The sequence below is a fragment of the Leptinotarsa decemlineata genome, unplaced genomic scaffold (genome assembly GCF_025532065.1).
Source record: "Leptinotarsa decemlineata unplaced genomic scaffold, Ldec_3_MD MMD2_tig00000218_RagTag_RagTag, whole genome shotgun sequence".
In the NCBI taxonomy this organism is placed as follows: Eukaryota; Metazoa; Arthropoda; class Insecta; order Coleoptera; family Chrysomelidae; genus Leptinotarsa; species Leptinotarsa decemlineata.
Window position 1 is genome coordinate 1686007 of NW_027412545.1, and position 27382 is coordinate 1713388.

General features: G+C 33.6%; 2 protein-coding genes and 2 long non-coding RNA genes across 9 annotated transcripts in view; 1 reads left to right on the forward strand and 3 right to left on the reverse strand.

The window, feature by feature from the left end:
- Nucleotides 1-10238, reverse strand: part of LOC111511837 (medium-chain acyl-CoA ligase ACSF2, mitochondrial) — a 58491-nt gene extending 48253 nt beyond the window's left edge. The window contains 1 exon segment of the mRNA XM_074173215.1: nucleotides 9844-10238. Within this exon segment, the coding sequence (XP_074029316.1) occupies nucleotides 9844-9848 (5 nt within the window). The 5' untranslated portion in view covers nucleotides 9849-10238.
- LOC111510537 (glutamine synthetase-like) overlaps nucleotides 1-27382 on the forward strand; it is a 79513-nt gene that overhangs the window by 17377 nt on the left and 34754 nt on the right. The window contains exon 1 of one of the 6 annotated variants that reach the window (XM_074173220.1): nucleotides 3658-3939. The exons of 1 other annotated variant lie outside the window; for it this stretch is intronic. Coding sequence is in view for 1 of the 5 variants with exons in the window: in XM_074173216.1 (XP_074029317.1) it covers nucleotides 15384-15434 (51 nt within the window). In the remaining 4 variants the exon portion in view is untranslated. Of the gene's footprint in view, nucleotides 1-3657; nucleotides 3940-15368; nucleotides 15435-16378; nucleotides 16525-17633; nucleotides 17780-22934; nucleotides 23133-27382 lie in introns of those variants that run through there. 4 more of the 6 variants (XM_074173216.1, XM_074173223.1, XM_074173222.1 and 1 more) reach the window with 4 other exon arrangements.
- On the reverse strand, nucleotides 10747-13895 carry LOC141481563 (uncharacterized). The gene is made up of 3 exons (XR_012465037.1): nucleotides 13642-13895; nucleotides 11382-12461; nucleotides 10747-11188 (listed from the first exon to the last, which is right to left on the reverse strand). It is a non-coding gene; the product is annotated as an uncharacterized lncRNA (long non-coding RNA).
- LOC141481564 (uncharacterized) lies at nucleotides 16384-18315 on the reverse strand. Its single transcript, XR_012465038.1, has 2 exons — nucleotides 17981-18315; nucleotides 16384-16800 (listed from the first exon to the last, which is right to left on the reverse strand). It is a non-coding gene; the product is annotated as an uncharacterized lncRNA (long non-coding RNA).

Genomic DNA, 27382 nt, shown 5'->3' on the forward strand with positions numbered 1-27382 from the left:
AATATCCATGGAGACAACTCAATAAAGCGGCTTTGAAATGCTCAAAAGAACCCTTGAGTTTTGTTTTTCAAAAAAGTCCCTTGAATTGAAACTGAACGCGTTATGAAAAATATATTGATGGTCTCTATGTTTCTCGGTGACAAAAAAAAAGTGAAAATTACCCCGTTATTACCACTCGAATTGAAAATAATTGGCACCACTTCACAATTCACTTTAGTTATGTAATTTGTAGTATGATTTAGAAGTTTGACGTATTAAAAGAGCTTACTTTCGAAAAATACTCAGAAGATTTTAAATGAAAAGAACATTTTCGCAATTTCACAAAAAATTGCCTTTACTCAAACTAACTCTAAACTAAAACTTATAATGATACGCATAGTATAACTTCAATGTGTATTTATCAATCCTCCAATTAATAGTTAATCAGTTGAAAAATTTGCTCTTTCACTCGCGAACAAGTCTAAAAGTCTATCTATTCCCCAAATTATTTCCATTAACACATTTTTCATCCCTGAGAAGGGTGGCGGCCACACCCAGCGAAAAAACACTACGGTACAGGATCAACTTTGGAGGAAACAGTCAGTGTAAAGTAAATTCAAATTTATACTGCTTTTTGGCAAAATTATACTTACGGGAAAATGGTCATTTCCTATATTTTTAAATGAGAAGCATTCAAACTGACAATCTGACATCGAATACGATAGTTTATTTGTCACAGGCTAACTTCACCTATTTCTAACCATGCTTTTTCATTTCGTAACTCCTCTAAGTACAGTTCAATGATCTACTGTATCGATGGAATCAGATATTTTTAGAAAATACGATGCAACAACCTTCTGGAGTTCTCGGTCAACTCGAGTCGGCTACAACTTATTAATATACTAATAGGTCTACCGCAGAATGGTCTGTTTCCTCGACTCAGTGTTTCTAAACTACAGATATTATGTCTTTAGTCATGTCAAAACCGAAAAAGATTGAAAATTTTGAATTTTGATAATGTAAAGTCAACTTGAATGAATGAGTAACTTATCTGATACTGGTTGTATTTCTTGCGAAATTCTGTTATTGTGAAGTTAGCGGTTTTAAGCGCCCCTAGCGCTGATACCATCATGTTCAAATCCCATTAATGTGTATATGTTTTGGTTTGGACAAGTCGAACAACTCGAATGCCTACTTTCTTCAGCGAATATGGTTCATTTACAGATGTCAATCTCTGCCTGAGGTACTGGTTTTCTATCAAAAGTTATTTAAGATTTTTTCGATTCGACTGTTTAGGCACCTCAAGAGAAAGAACCATTCCCTTCCTCTGTTGTCAGCCGTAGGCGTATGAGGTTACAAAAGTAAGAAGTGAAAGTTGATATAGAGTACCTTTTTCTATGAATATTGAAAATAGCATTAATTTTATGTAACTGTTTCTTGTTGGTTAAGTAGGTAATGATCTCATATCTCACACCTTCGAACCGGTTATAACCTAATTGACCACTGCTTTCGAGCTAATCACATAAGAGCATATTCATAAACTTACAGTTGTTTTCTTATCATTTTTAAACTTCAATTAGCCTGAAAAATTAATCTGCTTCAAAATATGTTCCCAGGCGTCAAACGTAATAACTGAACTGACAGATTGAAAATACCTATATAGACAAGAATAAAAACAAACCCAAATATATTTATGTCGAAAATCTTTGTGGAACGAAGCACTAGATTTGAAAATAAGAGTTTTGGGTTCAAAACCCACCGATGGATAGCAGTTTTTTTAACAATTCTTCATATTCACTTCATGGTATTCATTGATATCTATCGAGTCAAATTCAAAAAAGTATAAAGCGTTGGGAAAAAAAATCGATGACCTCTCAAACGAGTTTTCAGTTCAGCTGTAACCTATTTCAAATTTAAGGGCAGGACCTACCACGCCCAGCTGCTAGAAAAGGTGAGGTTGAGAATATATTAAATATTTTTCTCCATCAACGTACCACAAGGTGCAAGGGAACAACTTTTGAAGTAAAAAGCATAGCAAACTCTTCAATTACTACTGTCTACTGTCATCCCCAAAATTTTTTCAAAAGGAATACGGCTCAAAAATCTCTTTTATTGAGGTATCATTGAAATGGATTTTTATTCCCTATACACTGACGATCTTCAAAAATCGATCCATTTTGTTATAAAATATATCATTTTGTTATAAAATATATCAACAACACGTTTGACGAACAATGTAAAAATTGATTAAATTTCACTGCTGAAATGACTTTTTGTCAAAATAAATGCTCAAACTGTTTTCCACTAACGTACATACAGTGCTACAGATTATCTTGAAACTGTTGTACATTTTGGAGCACTGACGGTGTCACTGAGACAATGTGTTAGGTTGAGTGCTGTAAACTTTGTTCTTCATGTGCGCCTACAAAACTATCTAAACTTGAATTGGGTAACCTAGGAGGCCACACAATCACACCCCTCCATCCTATCTAGCATCCTAGTAACGTGCTAATTGAATAATCGTGTACAATTGGCAAGTGATGCGAAGGAGCTCCGTTTTATTGAAAAATCAGTTCCTCATTACATTATTTGTGAATATCCTTTGGATTGGTATCAGCCCAGTAACTACAATCGTGGCGATTTACTAAACCAATTACCATTGATAGCTCATCATTTCGTAAAATTGCAAGCTATCGTTAGGACGTCTTTATCATGATCTTGCACCAAGAGAATCTTATAAGGATGAAACTTGTATTTTCAATACTCGTTGGATACTTACACAAACCTCATACCAGTTGCGATGACCAATTGTATTCAACGTACTATCCGTTGCAATTTTCCCAAACACTGTTATCTCCGTAGTTCCATTTTTTACATAATTTTCAAGCTGCCTCTTTTTATTATGAACCGAACATGTCCGCTGAATTTGAACTTCAAGTTCCGAATAATTTTCCCAGAAGCTATTGGTCAGGATGCCATTGGTTAGGGAGCATTGAGACCCAATTTACACATTCTTTGTTTTTGAAAGTTCGGTCATTCAGTTCAACATATTTGATATATATGAACGGCTTCAAAATTTTGTAATACTTCAAATACAAGTCACAAAAGTTCACGTAACCATCTAACAACTATCTTTTCTGTGTAAATGAGAAGCAAAAAGTCAATAAGTGAGTACTCATTAAAAACAACCTGTGAATCAACAAAAACATCGACTTTTATCAACGGACTTTATCTGACTAATACAGTTTGTGAAGTGAAAATGAATAAAATTTCGAATTTTTGGTCAAACATGTGGTTGGTATTTTAATGATCCATTATTTTCTAAAAGGGTGAATCGATGTTAGAAAATGAAAATGCTTTTTCAATTATCAATTGACCCCAATTTCTATTAGAAAAAATGTGGAGGATGACACACCCACTCAAAGGGTTTAGAATTTAAAAAGTTTTCCCCTTCGGAAAAAACTTAAGTGTTATTGGATTTCACCGACATATTTTTTTCCACCCTGTAACACGACATGTTATAACGTGACCCCGGTATGTAAGACACGGAAAAACCGTTGTGACGGTAACTTTTCGTCGCAGTTGACAAAAAAATGATTGTAAGTGAATTTCGTGGATCAAAACAGTTCCAGAAACTGACTGAACGCGGTGTATTTTTAGGTTGGACTATTCACTGACTTTCTTGAAATAAACAACGCATTTTAACTTGTTCATGGACAACGCATGTAATTCACCCGTGTTCCTGTTCGGCTACGAAAATCGCGTTTTTCCGAACAATGAAAGTGTTGTTTCAAATGAACTAAGTCTGGCAACGGTGTCAACGAGAGCAAGGACTCCATATGAACCGAATTTATAGCCAAGGAAAGTATATTATTTGCCTTTCGATGTTTCTTCTTTAGTTCCCAGCTGATTATTAAGTTGAATTGTTTTTCTAATCAAGCTGCGAGGTTCCTTTGATATGTAAGTACAAATTGTGTTAATGTTGCTCACCTTCGTTATTAAAAATAGGGTCAAAACTCGATTGTTTCACTTTGAATGTCATTCTTAAATTGAGGTGTTTTTGTTGGATAATTTTCATTTGTTTTTTGAAAATGTTCGCAATTCGATTAGTTTGCGTCATATTTCTGAAATCGCTATCTATCTTAATATTAATTTGAATATAATGACATTTCAACTCAGGAATGTATTTGCATGTAAACAATCCTGAATGTTCAAACAATTCTTAATGATTTTATGGAAAGTAGCATAACTTTCTTGCAATACGTTACATTCTTCAGGCTGAGACAGTTGAAAATGAGTCAGACAATACCAAAAATAATATTGTGTACTTTCAACGCCCTTCAAAAGCATTATTGCAATGTAAAAGTGTAGAAAGGAAACAAAATACCCACTGACTATGAAATTACTTGTTTCAAGGTATGGGTACCTAACTATCAATTCTGAAAACTGATATAAACATTTTTATGGTAAAAGTGAGCTATTTCAACAGATTTGGCAACAATACAGTGTCCTTTCCACCGTCTCGCATAGAGACATCTATTGAAAGTAGACAGACCTACAGGCAACGATGCCAAAAGAAATCGCACAATAATAAAAGCCAAATGAAAGTTAATCAGCGTAGTTACTAGATGACAACACTATGCCATATATAAAATATGCAGATGACTTCATTAGCAGAATAACTATAAGTGACCAAAGAAACATCAAGAATAATATTGACATTATTAGCAATTTTGAATGGCATATCGATGAATAACCTTTCATTCGGAAATGGTCATTCCAGTATCAGAATCGTAGCACAAAAACACTGATATAAACTCTAGAGACTCGGTTAAATACAATCTATTTTTGGGTAGCTACTATCGAATGATTCCGAAAAATCTACTCTGTTTTTGTCGCGGAGATATAAGGAAAAAATGCTGTATTTTTTTTATTTTCAGAAATATGGTACATCTGTTTACATTTTGTCATTGGAGTATTATTGTCATATAATTTTTCATACAGGGTATCGTCCGACAGAAATTAATTTTTGTAGCATTTTTTTTATCGGTAATATTCATTTAATATCGTAAAATTGAATTTTGATTTTGATATTCCTGATAGTTGCAGTGATTTGATGATTATTTTTAATTATTATTTTCTATTACGGCCCTGTGATAACTCTCCATATGTTTTTTTAAATTTTCTACCAACAGATAAAAACAATTATTGTTTTAATAAAATTCGATTTCAATGAACACTGTCAGTCGTGATTCATTGAATTAAAAATTATTATTTATTTTTGGTTAGACTTTTTCGTTTATTCTAGAAATCCATAAACCTTCAGATTCGCTAGTTACGCAAGTTCCATAATACGAGACAAGCGGATAACATAAACTATTTTAGTATATTTTGTTATAAATGAATAAATAAAAAAGAATTCCTCCGTACCTGTGAAAATCAGGTTGCTTTATTACTTTTTCTTTCGAAAATCAGGCCAAACACTCATTTTTGGGTAGTGTTTTTATTCAGTTTCTGAATACATGAAACTTGTGAGTTATATTCAATGAGAATAATTCAATATTCTCACTGGTGAAATATATTATATTCTTCTCAACTAGTCATATCTTATTTATCTGTATTTTATTATATGTAACATGTATTTTAATTTTAATATCTTACTGCGGTAACTTGCTATAAATATATCATTGCATATAAAATAATAAAATAAATATTCAATTCTATCGCCTATCTCATTATGGGTTACTTTTTTCTTGTAATTTGTTTCTCGTTGTTGTAAGTTGTTTCTCGTCGGAAAGATACGGTATTAGTGCTAACAATGAGACTATTCCAATCCACCTCTTTCAAAAAGAAGAAAATTCGTCCTGGTCAGCTATGCGGCTGAATGAAACTTGTAGCACCAAACGTTTCATCTACTAGTATAGTGGACATCTTCAGTACTATATAGTGTGAAGACAAAGATAGTAACTTGAAATCCCAACAAAGACTGACTGGGGAGCTCAGTGTTCACTCGCATTTATACTAGAGGTAGGGGTGTGGTGTCCATGAGAATGTTCACTATTGATTATTCCGCACTTGTGCTAGGTTGTTCTGTCCACATTGTTGTTAGGTGTGTTGCTGGTGGGATGTCGAAAGTTTATTTCAGTGAATTTTGACCTCCCTGGGTAATGTATACTGCGTTGTCTTAGCTCGTATACCTTCTTTTCAGTTTGAATTGCTTGGATGCTAATACACCTCAATGGCTTTTCTAAAACCTATAAGCATTCCAATAATATCAGCAGAGAAGAAGAAGGTATACCAGTTAATGGACCACGGTAATCCGTATTAAAAAGGCAAGAAATGGACTAGATTACAACTCCGATCAGTATCCTACCAGCAGAACACCTATCAACAGCGCGAATCAATCAGAAGTGCGCAATCTCATAACCACCCTACCACACCAATCCCTACTAGTATAAATACGGGTCAACACGGAGCTTACCAGTCAGTTGTTGCTAAAACTTGCTACCTTCTTCCCGGTAATCTACGCATACACTACTAAAGATGTTTGCCGCAGTAGCAGGTGAAATGTTTGATACAAGTTCTATTCGACCAGAGCGTTCCAGTCTGTTTTTTTTCTAATCGTATCTGCCGTAAAAACCCATGTTTTATATCAATATACCTCCTTCAAGAGGCAATTTATTCTTGTGATCATTCACAGTCTCAAAAATTTATTTTGGCTTGTCAGCAGTAGTGATGATATGAATATTCGGACATATTACAATTATTTGAAGGGTATATACAAGCGTAAATTACATGGTGCAAAGTATTCATTCTACCAACTGAATCTTGATAACAAGAATCAGCGACAAAAGCAAAAAGAAATATGGAATTTAGTTAGAAACAAAACAGGCAGGTCAAAAAAAAAGTTGAACTGGGAGATTGAATTGAATGGTGAATATATAAATGACAAAAATAAAATTGTGAATGTATTTGGAAAATACTTCTCAACAGTAGCAAAATGTGAGATTGAAAAACATTTCGGTCTATCTTCGTTCACAGATTTTACAACCATGTCCGTGCATCATACATTTTTCTTTTCACCCGTTCAACCAAGTGACATTTGTGAAATTATTCTGTCACTCAAAAATACGAACTCGGTAGGTATTGACTGCATATCAACAAAACTTGTGAAAAATATGAGAATTTCTGTGAGTCAACCTCTTTCTTTTATAATAAACCGATCAATTGAAATTGGAGAATTTCCTGATAAGATGAAAATTGGTTTAGTTACTCCTCTACACAAAAATAATGAAATTTATATAATTGAAAACTACAGACCAATAACAGTACAAACAGCACTGTGTAAAGTTTTTGAGAAATGTGTTCATTCTAAAATGCTGTCATTTATAGAAAAATTTGATATTATTTCCAAACATCAGCATGGGTTTTGCCCAGGTAGGTCAACTGAAAGTGCTGCATATATTTTTTTCAAGTACGTTTATGATGCACTGGACCAGAGAAAATATGTTGGGGCATTTTTTTTTGATCTATCGAAAGCATTTGATGTCATTGATTTGAATATAATTCTAAGCAAGTTGCATTCACTTGGCTTCAGGGGTAATTTTCTCCTGTGGTTGAAATCGTATTTAACGTGTTCCGCAAGGATCCATTTTGGGCTCACTATTTTTTTTATTGTATGTAAATGATATGCCAAACCATATTAGTTCACATTCTGTAGTCTTATATGCTGACGACTCGACACTTGCCACTGATGCAAATAGTCCTGAGGAACTCCAGGACAAACTCAACAAATTATCTGTAGAAGTCACAAGCTGGTGTCGCAGGAATTCTTTAATTGTGAATTCGAAGAAAACTGTTTTGTTGCAGTTCCATTACAGAAACCAGAGAAAATAAAAAATTTACAGGTCAAAGTCAATAATGATCTCATCAACTCATCAGAAAAAACTAAATTTCTTGGCATATGCATAGATAGTGATATGTCATTTCAATCTAGCATTAATCAAGTGAATAATAAACTTAACAGTGCATACTATGCCCTAAGACAGTTAACTTCAATTTTTAATAAATCTCAGCTGTTAAATGTTTATTATGCCATATTCTATCCTCATATTTCCAACAATATAGCAGTGTGGGGCTGTTCTTCTGATATAAACAGAATTTTTGTCTCCCAAAAAAAAGTTATTCGTTTGATATTGAATCTTGCCTATAGAGATTCGTGCAAACAAATTTTTATTGAAAATAGAATCATGTGTTTACCTTGTATATATATTTATAAATGCGTTTGTTTGTTTATGAAGAAATATGACACGCACCTTCAAAACTCAGATTTTCATACCTATCCTACTAGACAAAAGAATAAAATCAGATTAAAAAAGCACTCGACTGCATTTTTCGAAAATTGCCCTTTCTATGCAGGGACAAATTTTTATAACAAACTTCCGGTTGAGGTACTGACGGAAGAAACCCCAGGTATTTTCAAAGCAAAACAGTGTCGTCGAATATGTGAACAGAAGTGATTGAAATGCTCATATGTGTATTGCTTATGTGTATTGTTTAAGCATTTTAAAAGTTTTAAAAGTTTGTTCAAAATTTTAAATCAAAAATTTCTATGTTTATTGTTTCGTCATATCTGTATTTTGAAGTTTATTTATCTATATTTTTCACTGACTTATCCTATATCACATTGTGATCCTAAAGGAATTAATAAAGTTATTATTATTATTATTATTATATTATTATTATATTATTATATGTACTCTTATGAGTTGTAATTCAATATTAGTGCCTTTGATTAATAATGTAATAATGAAAAATCACAAGAATCAACCACCCCCAGCAAGGAGTGGAATGAATATTTTTAAACGGTATATACCACCAATATCATTTTGAGACTGGTTATTATATAAAACGTAGAGTAGATTTTTTTCAACCATGTTACGTACGTATGAATACATTTATGGCAGGTCACAGTACATAAAGAGAAATATTGCATTGAAAATAAAATGTTATACACATAAAAAATACATATTAATAAGATTTTGAAGGATGCAACTAATTTTCCTTCATTCTCAGTATTTTAATTTCAACATATGTCACAAAAAGGATTTGAAGCTTTATAGCTTCTATTTATTATATGCGAGCGCTTTCGATAGCATCTTCTGGGCTCTACTCAAACTGTTTGAGGATAAAATTACAAAGCTTCAAATCCTTTTTGTGACAGATGTTAAAATTGAAATGTAAATAGGATAATGAAATTATCATTTGAAAACAATTATTGGCTAACCAAATAATCATTTGATATGTAAATGAAAATATTTTGATGTTGGCTTCGGCCAGCAAATTACTCCTAAAACTAATATGTATGAACTCTCCCAGAAAAGCAGTGGATTCAATTATTCTCATTGGTAGTATTAACATATTGTTATCGATTGTGAGAATATGATGTATGATCGAAATATTTCGACGACAAACCCTACATAAAGGTTAATTTCTTATGCATAGTGGTACGATGTATAAAAGTTCAAACTATCAATTAACCATACGAGTATTAGGGTCGTTAGCTATTACTGCGTACTTTTTAGAGACTTCAACCTGTCAGTACCCAAATTAGAATATTTTAATGATAAATCTTTCAATATATTCAATTGATATTTTATGTTTCGAGTAGGTTTTTATAGGATCTCCTCCGATATTTGTTTATTATGTAACCAAGAATCTTAATCTAATTAAAAAGTATGGAATTGGAAATAATTTGGTTTCAACTAACTTGTATAACCAAAAATGTACCTATTACATACTGAAATGAATCAGTGAACAATGAAGTAAAAAATTGAAATGAAAATATTAGGTATTTTTACTTACCTCATTAGGCACTAGAAAATTCTTCACCAGGTTCAAGCTGAGCTTCAACAATTTAGTGCGTAGTCACTAAGAGATCCGTTTTGTGGTACAACTATCCGGTAAAACTAATCACAACTAGGTCTTCAATAACCGACTTGTTTGCTTTGCTGCGATTGAGATTATTATAGTTATTGGAAATTGAACTTTGAAATCGTCATAAATGAAAAAAAATTGTGTGAAGCTAATTTCTAAAAGAAACAGAAATACAGTAGTATCATGCTTGAATAATCTCCCCATATGACATCGAAAACCTGAAAAATTTGGTCCACATTAGTGTTTCAATTCACTCAATTATGTATCAGATGGAACCAAAATCAAAATCAAAATCTGTTTATTTCCCATTTGGTATAATACTATTGAAATCTATTTATATTTGTACAGAATCATTCTCTCACATGCGGGGGTCAGGGGAGGGAAGGAAGGAGAATAGGTATAGAAAAGAGGGGGAATAGCAAGAGGATGACTTCACTGTTGAGCCCAGAAAGGCGACAAAAGACACACCACCACACAGTTCCACAATTGAACAGTGGGAGGCGTCCCCTCTGGTATTGGCGGGTGGCTCTTTACTCTACAGAGTTTCATTTCAGCCTTTCTCTATGAAGTCTCGCTTCCTGCCGAAGCTTACGCGAGAGTTCTTCTTGCGTTGCGATTTCGATATAACTATCTCAGCGGGCTTTTCGGCAGAAAGAACTTGAAGCATTTTTGAGACAGCCTTCTGATATGATCATATCAGACAGATTAACCAATGAAATGTATCTGTCACTATTCGTGCAAATACGGGGCACCTTATTCTGCTTGTCTCGAGTCTCCTTAGGGGAGTTCTCTTGAGGCCGCAAAATAAGGAACAGGCACGTTTGCCTTTGATTCACAACTACCCGAAGATCTTCACATGGGTAAATTGCTTCGTGAAGTTGACGAGCTCAGTTTTCGATGTGTTCATCTCAATTTTGTTCCTGTCAAATTACGGCACAACCATACTGTCGAGATGGATCTGCAGTTGCTGCTTAGCCACCTCGCTCGAGAACGAGAGTGCGTAAATTGCTGTATCGTCCGCGAAGATACCCACATTCGTTCGCGAGAACATGGGACAGTCATGCGTGTGCAATGAGTACAGGTGCGGTGATAGGCAGGACCCCTGCGGGACATCTGCTTTTATTGGGTAATGTGCAGATGTGGTTTGGTCCACTCTAACAAAAAGACTTCGGTTGCTCAGGTAGGATTTTAGAATCATAATCACGAATAAAGTCATGCGTGCTGGCCACATTTTGGTGACAAACCCTTCCATCCATACCTTCACAAAGGCTTTCTGAATGTCCAGCAGGACCATAATTGTATTCTTCCCCTTATGGAAAGATTCCTCTATCCCGTGAACAACTTAAATCAATTACGAGGTTGTGTTTCGTCCACGCCGGAACCCGAATTGCTCTTTCGAGTCATCCTCTCCTCCAAGCGAAGAAGTCTATTCAGCAAAACTTTATCAACAACCCTCGCGACCGTACTGAGCAGCGAGATCGGGCGATAAATATCAATCAAGTATCTAGCTTCCCCGGCTTTGTGGACGGGCACGCTTTAGATTGAGGAGTACAACCGCGTCGATTCCATCAAGCCTTGGGGCTTGTATCAGATGGAACCAGTGCCTACAAAAGGGTCCCATTCGTGGCAGAAATGTCTGGCTTTTCTCTCATAGCTCTAGAAATATTGGGCCTGAAGCTGTTCTTAACAAGGACAATCATGAGTCCCATGACGTATTTATTTTCACGACTTTTTTGACAATAATAATAACGTTGCATTCCTGATCCAGCCGAGTAAACTGATGAGATGCCCGGAAGATCAAAACAGTATACTGTCTACCGTTGGCAGAGATGTAAAATCCTGAGGTTTTTCTGTTTGACACGTATGCATATATTTCTCTTTCACTGAAGTAACCTTCTAACAAGAATTCAAAACTTAATAAAAGTTACGAGCGATCTTAACGAACCTTGCAAGCTGACAATGGCAAAAAATTCCCAATGCCGAATATCTCCTCATGTTTATTAACGCAATCAACAAATGCAAATTTGATATAATGAACAGGTTAGATATTTGTTTGTTTGTAACGCATTATCTCAAATATCGATGATCTCTACGGAAATGTAATATAATGATTTCCTTTTGCAGAAGGCGATTTCAATCCGGTAGATCAGTTTGACACGAACTTATAATGTCGATGTCTTTCCACACATTTCCAATGGTATATCGTTGTTGAGGCCAATTTCCATCCAGATAATACACATCTCACGGTTAAAATCTATTATCTGCCTTAGGTAATGTCTCCTACAGCAAATAATTTTATCATTTTCGATTAAAAGCGATTTTCTTCGTTTTTTACACCTCAAATTCGTTTCCTTTGGAGTTTTCCATAATTTTTATCAAAATTGATGATTTTGAAACTCCCATCACTTGCGAGCACCTTTCCACCAGAGTATTAACTGTAGACATGTTACATATTCTTCAGGTAAAAAAGTGCCTAATCAAAAAATCGGATCGAATCGTGACGTCATCCTCTTTTCTAGCGAAAATTGAAAATATATCCAGTGTGCCTGAAAGTGATGAAAATTTTAATTGAAATTGAAATCAATTTTGATAGTTCAATCAAAATGAAATCTATAAATTATTAATGACAGTGTTCCATATTTTTGGTACTCACCGTATACATACAACTATAAAAGTCTGTCTTGAGATTTGTTATTAGAAATAATATAACTTTGAATGTTTAAAATAAATACTACATTCATGAGTATTAATCGACTCAATTATGTAAAGCGACTTGAAAATGATTTATAAGTCCGCTGCTCAAGGAAGTAGACTATAGAAAGATTGTACTTCATTTTTTTTTCTTGAACACTTTGATGGATGCAGAAAATAAGTGCGTTTTATCACACGAAAAGAATTGGAGATTTACTCAAAATAAGGAGTATAATCCATATTTTTTCAATATTTTTCATTCGCTAAAGTTTGTAATAAAAAAATCATTTCACAAGTTAGTGTGCCTAAACTGTGTCAATAGATAGGACCAAATGAAATAAAAATTACTGATTTCAGTTGAGCTGAAAAGTATAAAAAACCGAAATTGAAATGTATTTTATAATTCCATGACAGTATTCATTTACACAGGTTTGTTGAAGAGTGGTTGATGTGGATGTTTCCTCTAACAAATAGAGATTAGGGCCCATCAACTTGGTTGGTGTTACATATATTAAATTAATTATGAAAAAGATTCTAAAATGTTGTCTTCAATCAGCAATTATCTGTCAAAATGAGAATGAAAATCCTAGTTTCAATCGGACACCTTGTAGAAATATTACGTGATAGCATCCTTTGGCATTTCAGAATCTAAGTGCAAATTAAAGAGAAATTGTTATTTACAAACACTCCTAGAATGAATACCCCTCCAATAGGCCAACTACGTTCTACGCTATCACGAAATGATAATGTTGCAAATATTTCGATTGAAATTATAAACATATTCAATGGTCACTTATAATACAGTCGTGATTACCGCTTATATAACACATATCTGTAAGTATTGTTCTGACTTTTTGCCATATCTCATAATTTTTTTATTTAGATTCAGCATCAATAGTGATACGAATACTCAGACAAACATTTTTAAGGTGATCTCTTACAAACTAAAATGGCAATTCGAATAAGTAAAAATTATGACACAAAAATGTTTTCTTATATGAGAAAAGTTTGATAATGTAGTTAAGAAATACTCACAATTTCGTGATAAGTAGAATTTAGAACCTCTGGTCTACAATGAATGTACTGAAAACACTTTCTTCCCACAAAAACAAAAATTTTGTCTTTTGACACGCGTTCCTCTAACCTAACCTCTAAGACTGAGACATCACATGAAAAACAAAATTTGTAATAAGTCGAATACTATTGCCAATTTGAAAATATATTTGAGGAATTGGCCTCATCAGCGTTAGCATATAGGGTCATTGAAGTGATTTTCAACTTTCTATTGAAACAATATATTGTAAATTCAATATACGACTCACGATCGATGGTAGGTTAGACGTTTCAGAAAAACGCAAAACATGATTTTTCTGAAAATTTCACCTCTCACATTTTCTTACCTGCTCTAGCGATCTAAAATATTTTCAGCATTGTGGCGTTGCCACTTCTATCAAAAAGTCCTATCCGGAACACCCCGTATATTAATACATTTTTGGAATCGCTCTAGTATTTTAATACTTTTTTGTTAGTAATGTCCTATACCTATCTCTATCTGTGTTCGATATAAAAAATAAATTGTGCTAAATATGGTCCAAAACATAGCCTTAATTGAAATTAAGTACATCAGTACTCTCAATTCATGAAAAGTTGATATTTTGATGATAGTTTGGACAAACTCGAAATATTCAAATAGCACCAAGAAATCGACTCCATATCATACAGGGCGTGCTAAAATTACTATTATTTCCATTGTGCATAAAAGTAGTCGAAAATTCATTTTTTCAAATGAAACCCCCTGTATATTACTCGATAAATTGAAAGATGGTGAAAAATGTTTCAAGATGATATACATGTCCCTATACCTAAATCGTCAAGTTTTCTTAATAAAGCCGTTTTTGTGGAAAAATAGTTATTCACGTTTTCCCTGCAAGTGTTGAAAGTGGCATTTTATTTTGTGAGTGGGGATTATTGCAAAACGAGCGTCAGCAAGTGGAGCAAACTCACGAGCAAAATGAAATCAGTTTTAACAAATGTATCATACACATTTTTTGTATAACGTTACTGCTGATAATAAAAAAAAATTATTGGGTCCATGGGATTTGAACACACGATCTTTGGATTACAAGGCATATGTTACAACTACATACGTCAACTCACGTTATTTTAAGGAGGATTATTGGTTAGTCATGAAGGACTTTCTACAGTTGGACTGAATACTACTTCGTCATCATCCAAGGGCCAAAAAAAAAACAATACAGAGAAACAAAGCCGCTGTAAACTAGTCCGCATGGACTGTAGACTTGGCGGTTCGTATTGGATGATTTATACTAACCGAGTTTTATGTTTGGCTGAAGAGTTATGAAATTAAATTTGAAGTCATGTTACGGTGACGAATAGAATGCGAGGATGGTTATAAGAGTCGTCCTTAGGGGAGTTCTCTTGAGGCCGCAAAATAAGGAACAGGCGCGTTTGCCTTTGATTCACAACTACCCGAAGATCTTCACATGGGTAAATTGCTTCGTGAAGTTGACGAGCTCAGTTTTCGATGTGTTCATCTCAATTTTGTTCCTGTCAAATTACGGCACAACCATACTGTCGAGATGGATCTGCAGTTGCTGCTTAGCCACCTCGCTCGAGAACGAGAGTGCGTAAATTGCTGTATCGTCCGCGAAGATACCCACATTCGTTCGCGAGAACATGGGACAGTCATGCGTGTGCAATGAGTACAGGTGCGGTGATAGGCAGGACCCCTGCGGGACATCTGCTTTTATTGGGTAATGTGCAGATGTGGTTTGGTCCACTCTAACAAAAAGACTTCGGTTGCTCAGGTAGGATTTTAGAATCATAATCACGAATAAAGTCATGCGTGCTGGCCACATTTTGGTGACAAACCCTTCCATCCATACCTTCACAAAGGCTTTCTGAATGTCCAGCAGGACCATAATTGTATTCTTCCCCTTATGGAAAGATTCCTCTATCCCGTGAACAACTTAAATCAATTACGAGGTTGTGTTTCGTCCACGCCGGAACCCGAATTGCTCTTTCGAGTCATCCTCTCCTCCAAGCGAAGAAGTCTATTCAGCAAAACTTTATCAACAACCCTCGCGACCGTACTGAGCAGCGAGATCGGGCGATAAATATCAATCAAGTATCTAGCTTCCCCGGCTTTGTGGACGGGCACGCTTTAGATTGAGGAGTACAACCGCGTCGATTCCATCAAGCCTTGGGGCTTGTATCAGATGGAACCAGTGCCCACAAAAGGGTCCCATTCGTGGCAGAAATGTCTGGCTTTTCTCTCATAGCTCTAGAAATATTGGGCCTGAAGCTGTTCTTAACAAGGATAATCATGAGTCCCATGACGTATTTATTTTCACGACTTTTTTGACAATAATAATAACGTTGCATTCCTGATCCAGGCGAGTAAACTGATGAGATGCCCGGAAGATCAAAACAGTATACTGTCTACCGTTGGCAGAGATGTAAAATCCTGAGGTTTTTCTGTTTGACACGTATGCATATATTACTCTTTCACTGAAGTAACCTTCTAACAAGAATTCAAAACTTAATAAAAGTTGCGAGCGATCTTAACGAACCTTGCAAGCTGACAATGGCAAAAAATTCCCAATGCCGAATATCTCCTCATGTTTATTAACGCAATCAACAAATGCAAATTTGATATAATGAACAGGTTAGATATTTGTTTGTTTGTAACGCATTATCTCAAATATCGATGATCTCTACGGAAATGTAATATAATGATTTCCTTTTGCAGAAGGCGACTTCAATCCGGTAGATCAGTTTGATACGAACTTATAATGTCGATGTCTTTCCACACATTTCCAATGGTATATCGTTGTTGAGGCCAATTTCCATCCAGATAATACACATCTCACGGTTAAAATCTATTATCTGCCTTAGGTAATGTCTCCTACAGCAAATAATTTTATCATTTTCGATTAAAAGCGATTTTCTTCGTTTTTTACACCTCAAATTCGTTTCCTTTGGGGTTTTCCATAATTTTTATCAAAATTGATGATTTTGAAACTCCCATCACTTGCGAGCACCTTTCCACCAGAGTATTAACTGTACACATGTTACATATTCTTCAGGTAATAAAGTGCCTAATCAAAAAATCGGATCGAATCGTGACGTCATCCTCTTTTCTAGCGAAAATTGAAAATATATCCAGTGTGCCTGAAAGTGATGAAAATTTTAATTGAAATTGAAATCAATTTTGGTAGTTCAATCAAAATGAAATCTATAAATTATTAATGACAGTGTTCCATATTTTTGGTACTCACCGTATACATACAACTATAAAAGTCTGTCTTGAGATTTGTTATATGAAATAATATAACTTTGAATGTTTAAAATAAATACTACATTCATGAGTATTAATCGACTCAATTATGTAAAGCGACTTGAAAATGATTTATAAGTCCGCTGCTCAAGGAAGTAGACTATAGAAAGATTGTACTTCATTTTTTTTTCTTGAACACTTTGATGGATGCAGAAAATAAGTGCGTTTTATCACACGAAAAGAATTGGAGATTTACTCAAAATAAGGAGTATAATCCATATTTTTTCAATATTTTTCATTCGCTAAAGTTTGTAATAAAAAAATCATTTCACAAGTTAGTGTGCCTAAACTGTGTCAATAGATAGGACCAAATGAAATAAAAATTACTGATTTCAGTTGAGCTGAAAAGTATAAAAAACCGAAATTGAAATGTATTTTATAATTCCATGACAGTATTCATTTACACAGATTTGTTGAAGAGTGGTTGATGTGGATGTTTCCTCTAACAAATAGAGATTAGGGCCCATCAACTTGGTTGGTGTTACATATATTAAATTAATTATGAAAAAGATTCTAAAATGTTGTCTTCAATCAGCAATTATCTGTCAAAATGAGAATGAAAATCCTAGTTTCAATCGGACACCTTGTAGAAATATTACGTGATAGCATCCTTTGGCATTTCAGAATCTAAGTGCAAATTAAAGAGAAATTGTAATTTACAAACACTCCTAGAATGAATACCCCTCCAATAGGCCAACTACGTTCTACGCTATCACGAAATGATAATGTTGCAAATATTTCGATTGAAATTATAAACATATTCAATGGTCACTTATAATACAGTCGTGATTACCGCTTATATAACACATATCTGTAAGTATTGTTCTGACTTTTTGCCATATCTCATAATTTTTTTATTTAGATTCAGCATCAGTAGTGATACGAATACTCAAACAAACATTTTTAAGGTGATCTCTTACAAACTAAAATGGCAATTCGAATAAGTAAAAATTATGACACAAAAATGTTTTCTTATATGAGAAAAGTTTGATAATGTAGTTAAGAAATACTCACAATTTCGTGATAAGTAGAATTTAGAACCTCTGGTCTACAATGAATGTACTGAAAACACTTTCTTCCCACAAAAACAAAAATTTTGTCTTTTGACACGCGTTCCTCTAACCTAACCTCTAAGACTGAGACATCACATGAAAAACAAAATTTGTAATAAGTCGAATACTATTGCCAATTTGAAAATATATTTGAGGAATTGGCCTCATCAGCGTTAGCATATAGGGTCATTGAAGTGATTTTCAACTTTCTATTGAAACAATATATTGTAAATTCAATATACAGCGTGACTCACGATCGATGGTAGGTTAGACGTTTCAGAAAAACGCAAAACATGATTTTTCAGAAAATTTCACCTCTCACATTTTCTTACCTGCTCTATCGATCTAAAATATTTTCAGCATTGCGGCATTGCCACTTCTATCAAAAAGTCCTATCCGGAACACCCCGTATATTAATACATTTTTGGAATCGCTCTAGTATTTTAATACTTTTTTGTTAGTAATGTCCTATACCTATCTCTATCTGTGTTCGATATTAAAAATTAATTGTGCTAAATATGGTCCAAAACATAGCCTTAATTGAAATTAAGTACATCAGTACTCTCAATTCATGAAAAGTTGATATTTTGATGATAGTTTGGACAAACTCGAAATATTCAAATAGCACCAAGAAATCGACTCCATATCATACAGGGCGTGCTAAAATTACTATTATTTCCATTGTGCATAAAAGTAGTCGAAAATTCATTTTTTCAAATGAAACCCCCTGTATTCGATAAATTGAAAGATGGTGAAAAATGTTTCAAGATGATATACATGTCCCTATACCTAAATCGTCAAGTTTTCTTAATAAAGCCGTTTTTGTGGAAAAATAGTTATTCACGTTTTCCCTACAAGTGTTGAAAGTGGCATTTTATTTTGTGAGTGGGGATTATTGCAAAACGAGCGTCAGCAAGTGGAGCAAACTCACGAGCAAAATGAAATCAGTTTTAACAAATGTATCATACACATTTTTTGTATAACGTTACTGCTGATAATAAAAAAAAATTATTGGGTCCATGGGATTTGAACACAAGATCTTTGGATTACAAGGCATATGTTACAACTACATACGTCAACTCACGTTATTTTAAGGAGGATTATTGGTTAGTCATGAAGGACTTTCTACAGTTGGACTGAATACTACTTCGTCATCATCAATAACTTCACAGGGATTTAATATTACCAATAGCACGAACTGCATGTGTGAACTTTTCTAAATGATTTTTTGGTAGGATTTCTGATTGAAGTGTTTCTATCAAAGAGATTTTCAATAACAGTTGTACAAAAAATAATGTTTAAAGAATTTGATTTCTAGGTAGCCGTGGAAATATCAAGCTCATGACAGTTTGGTGACTTTTATAAGTAATTGATAAATGGTTATTGACGGTGTTTCAAAAAATCGCCAAAAATAAATGCAAATATTGATTATTCAAACGAAGTTCTTATGGAATTATTTATTATACACGGACAGTGCGATCAAATCATTGCCAGAACTTATAGAAAATTCAACCAAATGTATCCTGAATCAACACCAATGAACGAGAGGAAGTTTGTAAGATTACAAAATAATTTCCTTAACTATGGCTCCATGTTAAAAGCGCCTTCAACATTACCAAAACCTGTAACTTCAAATGAGGACAACACTGTTAACGTTTTGGCATATTTTTATGCATATCCAGAAGCTTCTATTCGCAGTGCAGAAAAATATTTAGGTGTATCACATGCTTCAGTACAACGAATTTTGAAAAATCACGGAATGCATCCGTATAAATTTACCAAAGTTCAAGCTCTAAAAGCAGAAGACTCCGAACGTAGAATGCATTTTTGTGAATCAATTTTGATTCATACACAGGAAGATCGGGAATTTTTGTCAAAAATAATTTGGAACGACGAATCAAAATTTACGAGGGACGGTATTTTCAATAGAAGGAATAAACATTTTTGGGCTGATCATAATCCTCATGTTACGAAAGAAATGGGTATTCAAAAAAAAATTGACCTGAATGTTTTCTGTATTCTGAAGAACAATAAAATTAGCTTTTTTATTTATGAAGATACACTGAATGCAGAGAGATATCTTCAAATATTAAGGACGACTGTAACCGATTTTCTTGAAAATTTGCCTTTGGAGGAATACAGGAATTCGTGGATTCAACTGAACGGAACGCCAGCTCATTCCACCCAGGAAGTTTCCAGGAAATTTGACGAACTCTTCGACGATCGTTGGTTTAGGCGTTTAGGGCCGTGGGATTGGCCACCGAGATCACCCGATCTCACGCCACTTGACTTTTTTTATGGGGTGTTTTAAAAGAAAGGGTATATAGTACTCCAGTGCCTACCAAAGAAGAATTGCGACGGCGAATAATGCGGAGTATTGAAGATCTGGATCCCCAGGAAATTGAAAAAGCAACCACAAGTCGCGTACAAAAAAACATTTTAAAGTGTTTGGAATGTAATAGACAACATTTTCAGCATTTATTGTGAAAATGTGATATTTTCTTTACAATTTTGTTATTTTGGATCATCCTATTCTGTTTATGTCTGTACTTTCACATGTTTTAGCCCACAAAATCTTACTTTTTACCTAGAAATGACTGATTTTCGGTACAGTTGTTCCCTGGAAACTTTGAGCCATAGTTAAGGAAATTATTTTGTGACCTTACAAACTTCCTCTCGTTCATTGGTGTTGATTCAGGATAAATTTGGTTGTTCTGACAATGATTTGATCACTTTGTTCATGTGTATAATAAATGATTTCATAAGAATTTCGTTTGAATAAACGATATTTGCATTCATTTCGGAAGATGAATCGAAACACCGTCGATAACTCATTGTAAATTACTTATAAAAGTAACCGAACTGCTATAAGCTTGATAATTCAACTGCTACCTAAATCCAAATTCTAAAAAAAATAATGTTTCTAGAAGAAGCGACTTCATTGAGAAAACTTGACGATTTAGGTATAGGAACATGATATATCATCTTGAAGCATTTCTTACCATCTTTCAATTTACCGAGTAATATACAGGGGGTTTCATTTGATAAAATGAACTTTCAACTACTTTTATGCAAAATGGAAATAATAGTAATTTTAGCACGCCCTGTATGATATGGAGTCGATTTTTTGATGTTATTTGAATATTTCGAATTTGTCCAAACTATCATCAAAATATCAACTTTTCATGAATTGAGAGTACTGATGTACTTAATTTCAGTCAAGGCTATGTTTTGGACCATATTTAGCACAATTTATTTTTTATCCCGAAAAAAGCTAGAGATAGGTATAGGAAATTATCAACAAAAAAGTATTAAAATACCAGAGCGATTCCAAAAATGTATTAATATATGGGGTGTTCCATTTAAAAAAATGAAGTTGCTAGGACTTTTTGATGGAAGTGGCAACGCCGCAATGCTGAAAATATTTTAGATTGATAGAACAGGTAAGGAAATGTGAAAGGTGAAATTTTCAGAAAAATCATGCTTTGCGTTTCCCAGAAACGTCTAACCTACCATCGACCGTGAGTCACGCTGTAGAAGAAAACTTCAAACTGAAATGTGTCACATCTGAAAAAGACTCATTCAGGTGAAGGTACCCCAAATTTTCATTTGGATAACAGTTAAACTTGGAAAATTGAATATATCATCTGCCAGTTCCGCTCTGGTAAAACTGAAGTCCCTAGCATTCTCTGATTACAGTACGTTTTCCACATTCTAGTATTCCACGTTGTGTCAACCCAATCAGCATTACATCTTCAGGATCTATATCCATTTCCAAAAACTACGCCAGCCTATAAAGTCTTTGCTTTAAAAAAGGGATTCTAATTAACCAGTATAGTCGAAGTAACCGGTATTGTGCATAATTAAAGCTGTCGGCGATCTCAAGGGCCAAAAAAAAAACAATACAGAGAAACAAAGCCGCTGTAAACTAGTCCGCATGGACTGTAGACTTGGCGGTTCGTATTGGATGATTTATACTAACCGAGTTTTATGTTTGGCTGAAGAGTTATGAAATTAAATTTGAAGTCATGTTACGGTGACGAATAGAATGCGAGGATGGTTATAAGAGTCGTGTTGTCGATGTTCAGTTCAGGAACTGATCGCGATTTGGGTGTTGAAATTCGATATTTGTGCAGTTATAATTACTTGAAATTTTTGTTATCTGTTTAAAATATGGCTTCCTTGCGAAAAAGAGATACCAGTGAATAAGATTCGGATGCATTTAAATATTGAAACACAGAGAGTATGTTTCAATGTATATAAGAATAATAAAATTGAAAATGATTGTTGTGAGTGAATTTCGTCAAAGTTACTAGACGAGGCACCCGGGTTCTCTCTTGGAATTGATATGAGATTGTGTGTCAGTTGGAAACTACTATAAATTATAAGAGGTCGACGGAACTTGATTTATATACCCCAACCAATGGGTAACTGCACCCTCACAACCAGTTTAGTCTACAATAATCCCGAATGTTCTGGTATGTTCCACAATGATTTGGGATGTTTCGGAATATTCTCAAATGTTCCAAATCATTATCTAATGTTCCACAACTTTCCAGAATGTTCTTACCCTGAAATCTTCAAAAGTTCCCTCTTCCGATAAAAACGGAACGAGTTGATGTGACACTATGGTAAAAAAATGTGGGCAATTGATACCCGTGCAAAGCCGGGTCTGCTAATGTATTATTAATATTTGCGAAAAACAGTGCACGAAATCTTTACATGACTTTGTATATATTGGGTACCCTAATTGGGTTACTACTGCCCATGGTTTTAAAAGATATTCCTCAAAGGAAACGTTCTCACTCACTGAAAAAATCGTAAAAATTGATAACAGATAAAAAGTAATCAACTGAAATCCCATGTTGAAATAACAGTCTGCAGCCGACCGAAATTGATTAAAGAAGACGATCAGAAGTGAACAACTTTCTTATACCGTTAGTCTGTATTCTGGATGATAATGAAATAAAATAATACCTTCAAGGGCATTATGTTTTTGGTTCGGATCAACTCGTTGAATTGAGTAAAAAACCAGTTCCATTCGAGAAAGTAGTTCCCAGTGTTGTGTTTGCAGGCTAGATTTTTCCTAGAAATTTTCTTTGTCGGTGTCGTACGTAAGTAAAATAACACACAATTTTTCTAATGTTAATTATTAGAAATTATGAACTCGCTATCAGATAATTATCCATGTCATGCCAAAGCATATTATAAAAAAAGGGGAAAAACAACAATAATGTTTCCATACCACATATGTACAGTGTCACCATTAAAGTGCGCACCATATGGGAATTTTTTTTTCGAAAAGTTTCAATGAAGTTTAACTTCGGCACTTGTTTGTGCTTCAAATTTAACTTAAAATGATGCGGCCAACTGCGACCCACTGACGTTCAGTGTTTGTCAAATTCAACTTAAAAAAAAAATTGAAAAAATGCATTTCTAGTTCGATTTTAACAAAAAGTTACTTGAAAAAGTTGTGTCTACGGCAATTTTATATCCATATGCCAAATTTTATGCAACTAGGATAAAGTTAACGTTTTGATTATTTTTGACAGATATCCCCTTTATTTTAAAAAACAAGTTCAGTTAATTGTCATCAATTCATGTATACATAACAAACTCATCATGAAGTTTAACTTATCTGATGAATTTCAACTTATACGGACATTTTTAGAGAGAAATTAAAAATGTGCTATAAAAATTTTAACATGACTGGTGCAAAGTTTCAATCACTTGGCTATTTTCTTAAACAAACGTCAGTACCTTCAATTTTGAAAAAGCAGACAACTCAAAAACTGCAATAAGTAATAATAAAATTACTAGAGTTGAAATTACATTAAAATTTCAATATTCTGTATTTACAGATTATTTATAAACACTAACTAGGGCAGTAAGGATGCTTAATCACGTTGAATAAAATTTTTAAGTAGGTCTTGACAAACAAAATGCATGCTATGGTAGTGTCAAGTTGTTGATTCACAGTTATTGTTGCAATAACGTTGTCTCTTCAGGAAAGATTAGAAATAGTTTTAATATGTGCTGAGAATACACCATACCGGCAAGTAGCTAACATTTTTAATGAACGGCATTCAGGAAAAAATGTTCAACAACTGTGTCAAGGATAATGTTGAAATTCAGAGAAACAGGATCCGTAGCAAATCAATTTAAGAAAAAGCACACTCCAAGTAAATATGATGAGGAGGCCTAACTTAACATTTGTTTAAAAGTTATTGAACACGGGCAAACGAGCATAACCGATATTATAAAAAATACCGATTACAATTTTTATTAAAGAATAAATTTTAGCCTTATAAGCCAAAATTTATTAACACATTGAAAGAACGAGATTTTGATGTCCGTTTGGGGTTTTCATTCTGGTTTCAAGAAGAGAGAGAGAAGAAAATGTAAAGTTTCCGTATAAAATTTTATGGACAGATGAGGCAACGTTCTCTTCAAATGGAACGGTAAGTTCTCAAAATTGCCGATGGTGTGCCCAAGAAAATCCCAATTTCACAGTTGAATGTGGTGATCAGTATTCCTTTAAAACTAATGTATGGTGTGGGATACTCAATGACCAATTTTTCTTTAGGGAAAATTTATCATCCGTCGGTTATCTCAACCTTTAAAATAATGAGGTTAGTGAAGTTTTAGATAATATGCCTTTAAATATTAAATACGACCTATGGTATCAGCTAGATGGTGCACCAATACATCACACGGTTGCCGTAAAACAGTCCATCCAACAAATGTTCAGAACCAAAGTTATTGGACGTAACTGGGAACATTATTGGCCTCCTAGATCACCCGACTTGACGCCGTTAGACTTTTACTTGTGGGGTTACCTGAAACAAAAAGTGTACCGAAGTAGAACATTTACTGACATATAACATCTGGAAAATACCATTCGCGAGTGCTGTGCAAATATAAATCCCCGATTTATTAAAAATGCAGTTACAGATGTCAGTAGAAGGACCATAATTTGTATTGAACGTGGAGGACGACATACTGAAATGTAGGCTATAAGTGTTTGAGAACCTCATTTAGACCAATAAGTAATTTTTTGTACCCATTTGTATTTTCTATAATATTATTGTTGTTTAAAATTTATAATAATGATAATAGTTCTATCGAAATTATTTGTATTTTTTTGTTGCCTCTGCTTTTTCGAAATCAAAGGTTTGTTTGAGAAAATAGCCAAGTGATTGAAACTTTGCACCAGTCATGTTAAAATTTTTATAGCAAATTTTTAATTTCTCTCTAAAAATGTCCGTATAAGTAAAAATGTATCAGAAAAGTTAAACTCCATGATGAGTTTGTTATGTATACATGAATTGTTGACAATTAACCGAACTTGTTTTTTAAAATAAAGGGGATATCTGCCAAAAATAATCAAAACGTTAACTTTATCCTAGTTGCATAAAATTTGGCATATGGATATAAAATTGCCGTAGACACAACTTTTTCAAGTAACTTTTTGTTAAATTCGATCTAGAAATGCATTTTTTCAATTTTTTTTTAAGTTGAATTTGACAAACACTGAACGTCAGTGGGTCGCAGTTGGCCACATCATTTTGAGTTAAATTTGAAGCACAAACAAGCGCCGAAGTTAAACTTCATTGAAACTTTTCGAAAAAAAAAATTCCCATATGGTGCGCACTTTAATGGTGACACTGTATATTCATCCACAATATCGTGATCAGGGTTCCTGTAAAAATTCTAGCCTCTTATTTCAAAATTGGAATATTCACAACAATGAATATGTTTTTTCCATTTACTCACTCTCCTTTGAGGAGAGTAGTTTTAGTTTTAGTAGTTTAGTAGTTTACTGGTTCTGTCTTCGCGAAGTGAATGTCGATTTGTTCATTTTCTATATATGCCATCATGAATGTTTGATGGGCAAACTGAATATTAACTTTAGAAACTAGTTGTTTCAAATGGATATCACTCTTTCAATTTGTATCTGACAGAAAATCAATAGAGAGAGAAATATACGTTTAATTTCATAGAAATACATCTTGTTGACAAACATTTTTCTGCTAAAAAAATAACTATAAATATACACAAATGTGCACACACAAACAGTATGTTTGTTAAAATGTAATCTGGTACATGGGTAAAATTAAAATTTAGTAATTTTTTTATAAATGTATAAATGAAAAACACAACAAAGAGAAAATATATATATATATATATATATATATATATATATATATATATATATATATATATATATATATATATATATATATATATAAAATATGGATTGATACTGATTCGTATAAAAATGGTAAAATCTACTTTTCCGTTAATCAGTTGTCGCCCCCCTATAAACGACAACCCTCAAAAGTCGAAACTTGTGCGAGATAAGGATTAATACATTATTTTATACCTTTTTGTAATATGCAATCTATTCTTGTATGTGTGTAAATCACCCTTGTAATTTTTTATAATATTTTGTTGACCAAGGGCTCTCCTTTAATAAATTCACATCAATGTTCATAATTTTCTCTCTCTCGATGTGCCACCATTGAGAAAAGTTGAAATTCCCTTTTTTGGAAGTAGTTTGTTCAATTGAATTGACATATTATTCTGCTAACCAATGCCCATTGGCATATTTCAATAAAATATTATAATTTCACTTCTCTTGATATGCTCAATGAGAAAAATTTAATCTACTCCTTTCATTTTGAATGATATTTTGTCCTTTTCATTTCGATGAAACTTCATAATTTAACATCTATTAATATTTTCATAACAAAAGGTTTAAATTACCTTTTTTGCGTATATTTTTTTTAGATAATTTTCTCTCGCATTCCGTACATATATTCTGTTCTGTTTAAAATCTGTTTTTTCCGTTAACCAGCTGTCGCACCCCTACGAACGACAACCCTCAGAAGTCGAAACTTGTGCGAGCTGAGGATTAACGAGGTCTTACCTTTTAACGTGTGATTCCTAACATATTGAGAGGCAATGACAGCATTTTAAGATATATAAAATATGGGGTTTGTTCAATATATTCCGATTGGAATGCCTGAGTCAGTAAAATATTATGTATTGCTTTTGCTAACTATTTTCATTGGTGACAATATTATGTTTGTAGCACAAAAAATCATAGTTCGCCTCATTTTTCGGTTGTTCTATCCACAATGCTGCAGAAGTTACTTCAAAGACAAAGGCTTCCTAATTTTTATTTACCTACATTTATTTTTAGTGCCTTCGATTCACACATTTCACAACAAAAACATTCTTTCGTAAAATTCAATTTTTCCTAATTTCTTGACTCACCCTTAAACTGATTTCAGACAACATCTCAAAATCTATGCTGGAATGAGAATGTTTATTTTAATACCTTTTAATTTAACAAACG